At 47.1% G+C, this 9,372-nt stretch overlaps 1 protein-coding gene across 1 annotated transcript in view; it reads right to left on the minus strand.

Annotated features, from left to right (window-relative positions):
* DRGX (dorsal root ganglia homeobox) overlaps nucleotides 1-8,526 on the minus strand; it is a 33,109-nt gene extending 24,583 nt beyond the window's left edge. Inside the window, exons 1-3 of the mRNA XM_032266851.1 lie at nucleotides 8,118-8,526; nucleotides 3,915-4,012; nucleotides 2,558-2,659 (exon numbers count right to left, since the gene is read on the minus strand). Of these exons, the coding sequence (XP_032122742.1) occupies nucleotides 2,558-2,659; nucleotides 3,915-4,012; nucleotides 8,118-8,151 (234 nt within the window). The 5' untranslated portion in view covers nucleotides 8,152-8,526. The remainder of the gene's footprint in view (nucleotides 1-2,557; nucleotides 2,660-3,914; nucleotides 4,013-8,117) is intronic.
* Between the last annotated feature and the right edge of the window lie 846 nt (nucleotides 8,527-9,372).

Genomic DNA, 9,372 nt, shown 5'->3' on the forward strand with positions numbered 1-9,372 from the left:
AAGAAAGGAAAGGAAAGGAAAGGAAAGGAAGGAAGGAAGGAAGGAAGGAAGGAAGGAAGGAAGGAAGGAAGGAAGGAAGGAAGGAAGGAAGGAAGGAGGGAAGGGGGAAGGAAAGAAAAAAGAAACACTGACTCTGGAGTCAGCTGTGGCTTAGAATTTGAGGCCTCAGTAAATCTGGTTTAGTATCCACTGCATCCCTATGAGGTAAGTAGTCTTACTATCCCCATTTTACAGATGAGAAAATTAAGTACAGAGAGGTTAATTAACTTGCCTAAGGCCATCCAGGTGGTAAATGGCAGATCCACAGTTTGAAGCCCACTGGCTTGGCTGGGGACTGTGACTCAAACTGTTTGAGGCAATAACTGTGGCCACCCCACAAGCCTTGCTAGGAAGATTGACATGCCTGCAAAACACTGAGCACAGGGCCGGATGCATAGCCATCCATCACACAGTAGGCATGAGCTCATGTCTTCTCCGTCATCCTCAGGTTACACAAAAACTGGTGATCCACCTTGACCTTAGCACCTTCCTAGAGGCAAGTGCAGGGCTCTCTAAGCCTTAGAAACCAAAACTGTATTTGCAGGACAGCCTCATGGAAGCCGGGCAACCCAGGTTCAAGGAGGTTCCAGAGGTCAGTGAAATCCTGCTGCAGTTTACTCCTTTCAGCAAAACCTCTTCCCTCCTCTCCTGGGAGATAATTCCTGGCTACAAAAAAAAAAAAAAAAAATGCTTGAGGAGACCTCCCATCAATTCCCCAGGGCATCCTCTCCTCCTCCCCTGGCTGCCGGCACACTGGCCCCAAAAGAAGCCTGGGTCCTTGAGACCGAGCCCTCTGCGGGGCTGGCCCACCTTATCTCTTAATTTTCATTCTCCTTTAACTGGGCTTATTTCTTTCTTTTCTAATTTAGTTGGCTTTTAATTGCACATATCAGCAACCATTGAATAATGATTTTATCTATATTCTAAATTTAGGGCAGTTAAATGCAAAGCAAAATGCAGACACTTTCTTGCGTCTTAATTGAATGAAGGTCACAGCTATAACAACATTTAATTGAGCTATTTTTCATTATCATATTTTAATGACTTTGCACTGACAGTTCGCCTGCTTCTGAGGAAAGAGCATGATGGAGTCGTTTATTTCCCTATTTAGTTATTGTTTGACAACATCAGCTTCGATTAAGACCCTGCTTTATAGAACATTAATCATATTTGAATGAGCAAGGGGTAGAAATGTAAACACATCTCCCTTCCTGCCACCACAGCCCATGTCCCCACATGGAGGCTCACTAAACAAACGCTTCACGACCATTGTCTGTCTGCATAATAGCCAACAACAGCCTAAACAACAATTCCCGGCTTTAATTGTCACCGCCCCTATCTTACCCTTGCACCTTTCAGGGAGAAGTTATGATCTTCCACTTCTGAATGCTCAATAATTGTGTCATTTATCTCAATTTGCAGTTCAGTCTTTAGGCAGCTATTGGCAAGCTGGCATTAAAAAAAGAAAGGGTAGACGGTATCCTGGCCAAAGGAGATTTTCATTTCCAAATAATAATCAGTTTAATTTGCCTGCATATGACCAATGATTCATGTTCAGATTTAATAATCAGGATCACATAATCTGATTATAGGGGAAATAATTTGTTTACAACCCCCAATTTACTGCTCAGAATTCCATTATCTCTCTTCAGCCATTGGTTTTTAAGAGATACTAACATGACCCAGGGGAACCAAAAGCAAACTATTATATTTCTTACAATTAGATCTTTGCATAGTCTTAACCCCAAGCCCCTACATAAAACAGAACAGAAACAGCATGGAGGAAACCCCATAAATAAAATGAATATATAATTGTGCTCAAAGAATAGCTCGCCCGGAGAGGCGGCACTGTGAATCCTTTCCTCTCGCACTTGGGCACATCTGCTGGGCTCGGCCGGCGGGTTTGTGCACCTAAACGTAATCACCGTGTAGCTTCTGAAGAGAAATCCTGTTTAGAGACAGTCACCGCAGGCCATACTCATCTCTGGAGCAGCTCTATCACAACTGCTGTTTAAAGATTTTTAAATTGCACGTGTTCTTCGGATCCACTTTGCTGAAAGAGTACGAGCGTAGGGGAAAAGTTGGACATGATGCAATTTCTGGAAAGCAGATCCTACTCTGCTTCCCATCTGAAAACGCGGTTCTCTGCAATTGACCGGCCTTACCCCAGAGTGGTCAGAGCTGCTTTGAGAATAGCATCTCAGCTCTTTTCTTTCTTTTTTTTTTTTTTTTTTTTTTCCAAAGCAAGGAAATGGATGTGCATTGATGTAATTTAGTACCTTAGAGACGCGGACAAATTAGTGTAGAACATTATCACTAGTTAATTATGAATGACCGATTAATCAACCTAATCTAATATTCCACATTATGTTGATGTTATTAAAGTGCATCATGAAAATGACAGATAGTCTTCATTTGCTTTCTTTGGCCAAATGTGCACTCTGCAGTCATGATGTCAAAAAAAAAAAGTTTGCCAGTTTTAATATTAGAGAGTTAAATAATTAAAAAGAAGGTTTACCTGCACTCTGGCTTCTGTGAGGTTTATTTTCATGGCAAGCTCTTCTCTGGTGAAGACATCTGGGTAGTGCGTTTGGGCAAAGACAGCCTCGAGAGCTTCCAGCTGGTAAAAGGAAAAAATATGCGCTGGTGAGAGGCTGTGGCTAGGTGAGGGGAAGCAGATGCATATTTCAAATCTCCTATGAGTGGTGAGGAAGCAGTTTCACAGATCAAATCGAGGAAGGACAGGGAGAACAGAGCTCTTTGGAAAGATCCCACAGAATGAGAATTTCAACCAAGGATGACTTAAGAGCTAAGACTTACTAGCAACCTCAGTGCTCCCGCAAGAAGTAGAAATAAGAGAGGTGTGAATATTTATATGCATTTACATTTAAATATTGTCATAGGAATCAAAAAAATGTAACAGTCACCTTATGAACAGTTAGCGTAACTGGTGTCACTTTCACCATAGGAAGCAGGAGAACAGAAACAACTTGCAGACGGCCTCAAGTTGCCATCCCACAAAACGCCACAAGGATATTTGGGTCACCTTCACAACCACTCCAGTTCACTCCAAGAGTAGGACAGAGGCTGATAGAGGGGAAAGAGCCCAGCTCTGGGAAACACAGCATCAAGATCCCAGTTGTAGCCCTTCCACTTGTGGGCGACCACACCATATACAAGTCAGCCAACTTCCAGGCATCCAGATTTTCATCTCTGTACTGAGGATGAGAATGTCTGACCTGCCTTCCTCAGAGGGTCACTGTGAGGTTCAAATGATATTGCTGACACGGAAGTGTTTCCCAAACTATCAACTGCAGGCAAGTGGGAGAGATCGTTGCTGCCTCTTCACTTATCTGGGATTACAAAGTTAAAGTCATCTACGCTGCGCCCACCACCCTGAGACAGACTCCTTGGCACATAAGTTGTTCAAGAAAACAGAAAGATACAGTTAAAATAATCAATTGTCTTTTTTTTGGTGTTTGTTTGTTTGTTTGTTTTGAAATAGAGGCTCACTCTGTTGCCCAGGCTGGAGTGCAGTGGTGCGATCTTGGCTCACTGCAACCTCCGCCTCCCAGGTTCAAGCTATCCTGCCTCAACCTCAAAAGTAGCTGGGATTACAGGCACATGCTACCAAGCCTGGCTAATTTTTCTATTTTTAGTAGAGACAGGGTTTCACCATGTTGGTCAGGCTGGTCTCGATCTCTTGACCTTATGATCCACCCACCTCAGTTTCCCAAAGTGCTGGGATTAAAGGCGTGAGCCACCATGTCCAGCCCAACTGGTCTTATTTTTAAAGATAAAGAAGAGTTGCTCAATTCTGATTTGGGGGGAGGTAAGAAGTAGCTGATGTTTCAAAGGAGAATCAACATTTGTACCTGCTGAAGAGTGAATGTCGTTCGGTTCCGGCGCTGTTTTCTGCGCAGAAACCCGTCGTCAAAATCCCCCGAAGAGTGGTTGCCAAAGGGTGCAGTGCCTACCAGAAGCAAACTGATCAGCCTGGGCAGAAAGGGGTCCCAGTCCTCAGGTCGGCCCTGGACACAGTTCAGAGGGCACCCACCCGACCCACCAGGCAGGCAGCCCTGTTTGTCCCAAAAGATATTTCTCTGCTCCTCCTATTAAATCCCCGTTTTCCACTGTCCCGAAAACCTCTGACTTTAAACCCAGTTATCCCTATTACATAGGGTGGGTGGCGACCTTAATTCCCAAGATGGCCAAGTCCAATTCTTGTGAAATTCTGGACTCTGAACCAGGAAGGGTCACGGGCGTGAGGCAGAGCCTTCACCTGCTCTCCAGCTCCCAGCTGCACCCCTGTTCAATGTGCCTTTATCTCACCCCTACCCCAGATCCTTTAACAGAAGCCTATGTGTCTCCCTTTGGATCACCTGGTAGTTTATTTTCCCTTGTTTCTATAAACAACAAGGATTAAACCTGGGAGTTGGAGGAGGCTGGGGAAGGAAAGAAAACACCAAGAGCTTTTCATGGCACTTTTCTCCTAGAAGTGCAGAACTCGAGGAGGTAAGAAGTTTATAAATGAATATTAATTACCATTGGTCACAGCTCATCAGCACCATAGTGGATCTGTTATATAGATGTCAATTAACAAGAGATCTGCACCAATAGCAACTGTCCCAAATGCCAAGCAGACTTGAACAAGGCTGCTTTCAAAGGGCACCCCACCCCCTGGCCAGGCCTTATAAAGCACCTACTGCTTCTGCTTCCCCGAAAAAAAGAAAGACATTGTCCTCCCCAGCAGCCTGCAAAGCTCACTATAAAGCCAGAACAGACTTTGGCCCCAAACGTGCATTCAGATCATTTTCCAAATGTGCACTATTTACTTGATAGTCCACAATGGCTTCTTAGGAAAACAAATGAGCAAGTTGCCGTTAACTAGTGAATACTTGGCCTGCCACGGGCTCTGTTCTCGGAATCACAGCATCAGGGGCTCTGGAGCTACACTGCCCCAGACAAGGACCCTCAGAAGGGTCTCAGTCTCAAAGAAACAAAGTCCTTTGGGCTTCTTAAAATTCTGTCTACTAGAGGAAGTTCCTTCTAGTTATTCCTTCACCCTCCAGGGCCATATCCTTTGCCAAACACCCCAACTGTCTTCTCCTTCTACCTTCCTGTCCAAATCACATTGTTCCTCAAAACCCTGGTTACACATATTTCCCTGCAGCTCATTGGAAACTTAAAAGGAATGGCCTCAAAGCAGTCTTATTTTCATTACTTTTGCAGGAAACCAAATTGTCTCCTTTCAAAACAAAGCACTTGACTGGTGAGGATGGAATACAATCTCTGAGGATCTCCAATCACAATCTCCCTCAGTCTTCTCATGTATACTTCATGGTCCCAAATTGGCTCACAACAAGTACACGCAGTATCTTTAAGTGAAACACTGCATGTCAAACTGAATCCTAAAAAAAGGCTGACGGTTCACCAAATTAACAAAAGATTGACAACCTAATAGGAAAGAAGAAAAAATGAGACTAGCACTTCTACTTAAAAATAAGTAGAATGGTTGATAATATTATGAAAATGTTAAACCTTGAAGATAATTCAACAAAATACAACAAAACAATGAAATATTATTGCCAACATGTGGGCAAAAAATGAGGTGCATAACAACACCCAGTACAGTTAAGCGTGTCAGAAGATATGCAGGTCAATTCACCATTTGCAGTAGTACAAATTGGGTGCAGCATTTTTAGAAGGTAATTTGACAACATCCATGAAAAATTTAAGTGCACATACAGGTATTTAATTTATGAAAATATTTGCAAAGTGTGCCAAAAGAGAAAGAAAAGGCATTTCTGGAAACACTGTAGTTGGAAAAAAAATGAAAACAACCAAAATGCCCATCAGCAGACACTTTCTCCACAACATACAATGGAATACTACACAGCAATTTAAAAGAAATCAGTAGATCTATACCCATTGGCATGAACAAATCTCCAGGATATATTACAAAGTAAAAAAAAAAAAAAAAAAACCAAGGTACAGAATGATATATTAATACAATTTTAGTGCAAATCAGGCAAAACAATGAGAATTAAATCATGTTTTTTTGAAGGAATCACAAAAAAATACTTTTATAAGAAGACGTGGAAAAGGAGGATTTCACTTTTCAATGTATAAGTTTCTGTTGTATTCAAACTTCTCAGGGAGGTACTTTTTAACGTAACATCAGCAAAAATTATCTGAGAAGAAAGATTATGAGCCATGCTTTCTTTTCTCCTTTAATGCCTCTCTAGATTAACAAAAAAATAAATTTAAAAAAAAATGATAGGCTATAATTATGTCATATTCCAAACGTCTGTTCTCAACTTTTCCATTTGCAGGAGATCCCTTTCACCCAGCAACACTAAACTAAACTAAATCACTCCTTTCTGCAAAACTGACAGAGAAACACATCTACAAAGGCATGAAAGGCTCTTAAAGATCCATCTCCTTTTCTTCCATCACAGAGTCAGCACTGAGGTGGGATGTGCCCGGGGTGTGGGGAGGATAGTAAGCCCCCTGAGCTGGGCTGAGAGCTGGGGCCATGGCAGGCCAGGCCAGGACTGTCCCTAAATCACTTCTGCAGCCCACCCTACAGACAATTTTCCCCTTAAGTCAACCATGATGTCCCCTGACTGCCAAATGCCCTAACTTCTGCCTTTCCCACTTTGACCAGAAGGGTGGCTATTAGTCCAGACCCCAGGTTCAGAAGCACAGAGACAGTGCCCTCAACATTCAGAAAGTCTCCCTCTACCCCTAGGGTACAGTGTCAGGTGATGCACCTCTCCTGCCCTTCCATAAAACCCACCCTGCATGGGACCTTGGGGATAAAAGGAGGTGAAATGCAGGCAAATGTATGGCCTTCCCTTCCTAGGAATGCTGACAGTTATCAGGGCTTAAACACTGGTCCTCATTAGCCTCCTTTAGAAAATCCTATGGACTCTTAAGAGCTTTTATGAGAAAAACAAAAGCAAACTTTCTGTGGCTCAGCCACTGTTCAGGGCAGCCTGTGGGAAGATGGACAAGAAATGCCTGAAGCCTCAGGTCCCCCAGGGCCTCGCCACATTTACCTTGCCTCTTGTCTCCCACAACTACTTGGACCCCCAAATTCTCTTACCACAATAATAAATCAAAGGAGTAGGTTGCCAAATGCCAGTCCCACAGTAATAAAAGTCCCAATACCCCAGGGCTGAGACTGCTGCTCTGCAGAAGGCCCCATTAAAACCCAGAGTGTGAGGTTGGCTCACCTGAGGGCTACTAATTGGCCCCTGATGTGAAAAGCCCATCCTTGGATCCCCCAGGTCCTGAGCAGGGGTATGCAGAGGTCCCAACTGTCCCCTTCTCACCAACCCACGCCCCTTAACAATTGGGCGCAGAAGCCAGACTAGGAATCCTGAGGGAAAATTTATTCTTAGGCCCGGAGACCCTCAAAGATGGAAACTCTGGCGTGGGGGAGGGGGGAGTTGTCGGCATTTAGGGTTAGTGAGTCACAGAGAAGGAACTATGCTAGGCCAGTCCCTGCAGGTGGTGGGCAGGGCCACCTGGTTCCAGGGTTAGCCAGGCGGCGGTGAAGGGAATTAAGCTGCCCAGAATCCAGGGCAGACAGGCCCCAGCAAACAGCACTCTCGTCAGCAGCCCCAGCGAGAGCAGCCCAGCAGTGGGCCCTTCTAGGCTCGTGCAGCTCCTGATCGGGGCCAGGACATGTCGGGCCCACTCGCCTTCGCTTTCTGGGATGTTTGCAAAAGCACCGTGAAAGATTGATGCGGCCCCCTGGGCTGGGGAGCCCGATTAGAGGCGTGACACCAGCATCTGTGCTGGGAGGACTCTGCTGGTCCCCGCGGCACACACAGCCCCGGGCGTCTTGGCCCAGGCGGGGAGGGAGGTGGAAGGCAGGTGGCGACAGGGCGGGAAGCAGGAGAGGGGATGGAGCGGGGTGTGGGCAGGGAGCCAGGGGCGCCCCTACTCACCGACAAGAGGCTGTGCTCCCCACGGGGAGGGGACCCCACCAACCTCCAGCCCTGCTGCTGTTCCGGCCCTTTCTGTCTCGCTCTGGCTTCATGGAGCGCCTAGGGCGCGGCACTTACCCTCTAGCTGTGGCGGGCAGTGGAAATAAAACATCGCCGATGGTCAGATCCGCTGGACGGCCGGGACTTGGGAAGGTGACGGCGGAACTGACAGGCGCGCGTTGCTTCTGCCTGGCTGCAAAGCAAACAGCGATTGAGCTTCAAGTCTCCCACTGCCTGCGCTCCCGCCTGGCCCTAGGGCGCACCCGGAGCTCCCCTCCTGGAAGCCCCTTCCAAGGCCTTCAGCCCACTGCGGGGGACAGGAGGGAAGGTGGCAGCTCCGTCGCAAGCGGAAACCCCACGGGTCAGTCCTTCGGGTGTCCTGGACCTCCTAGACTGCCGTGCCCTCACTCTGGCCCCAGCACCAAACCTGCGCGGTATAGTTTCAGGCTCTCCGAGGTCCCCGACAGAAACCCTGCACCCGGCCACCGCAGCCAGGTCCGGCGAGCGCACACGGCCATCTGCGCGCCTCAGCTCAGGCCAGGAAGGCAGCCGAGCCCCAAGGCCCGGCGCGCGGGACCGGGTGAGTGGGTCCGGAGCCGAGCATACCTTGGCGGGCGGCGGGCGAGGAGGCCGGAGCGTGACCGCCTCCGGTCCGCACGCCCTGCTCAGCTGGCAGCAGGCGGGACTCAGCGCTGCCGGCGCCCGCAGGACCAGAGAAGTGACTCGGGAAGTGGCCAGATGTCTTGCTGTCTGTCTACAGCGCGCGCCGCCGCTCAGCACTCGCCTTTATAATCTCACGCATAATTGGCCTTAATCTGATTATTTCCAGCGCTGTCTACAGCGAGTAACTTGGATAGGTCTATTGGGCCTTACAAATGGCCCACGTGGTGTTAAAAAAAAATCCGTCATTTCTCAGCAAACATCAGGAATGTTTTTTCCTCTTTTCTTTTAAAAGAGAATAGATACAGCCACCACCATCACCCCCAAAAAAACACATTTTCTGAAAATACTCTGGCCCCCAACCGCCCCACCCCCACCCCATGTCCTCTCAGAGGCAAACCTTTCTCCGAGAGAGCCTGGGTTGGGCTGCCCTTGTCAAAGGCCTGGCGACTCCCGGGCTGCAAATTGATAAAGCGCTGCTAATTGTCGCCGCCGGATGGGTTTTGGGGGGACTCTTTGCACACGGCTTCCCTTTCCAAGCGATCATACAACAGGAAAGTTTGATTTTGTTCTCAGCAAGGGGTCCCTGAATTTATGTTCGCTTCTCGATGCAAATGATATGCGATGGGACCCTTTGCAATTACTTTTAAAATGCATCCGAGGCAGACACTCA

The sequence above is a fragment of the Sapajus apella genome, unplaced genomic scaffold, assembly GCF_009761245.1.
Source record: "Sapajus apella isolate SASKATOON/1434 unplaced genomic scaffold, GSC_monkey_1.0 scaffold161, whole genome shotgun sequence".
NCBI classification, from domain to species: domain Eukaryota; kingdom Metazoa; phylum Chordata; class Mammalia; order Primates; family Cebidae; genus Sapajus; species Sapajus apella.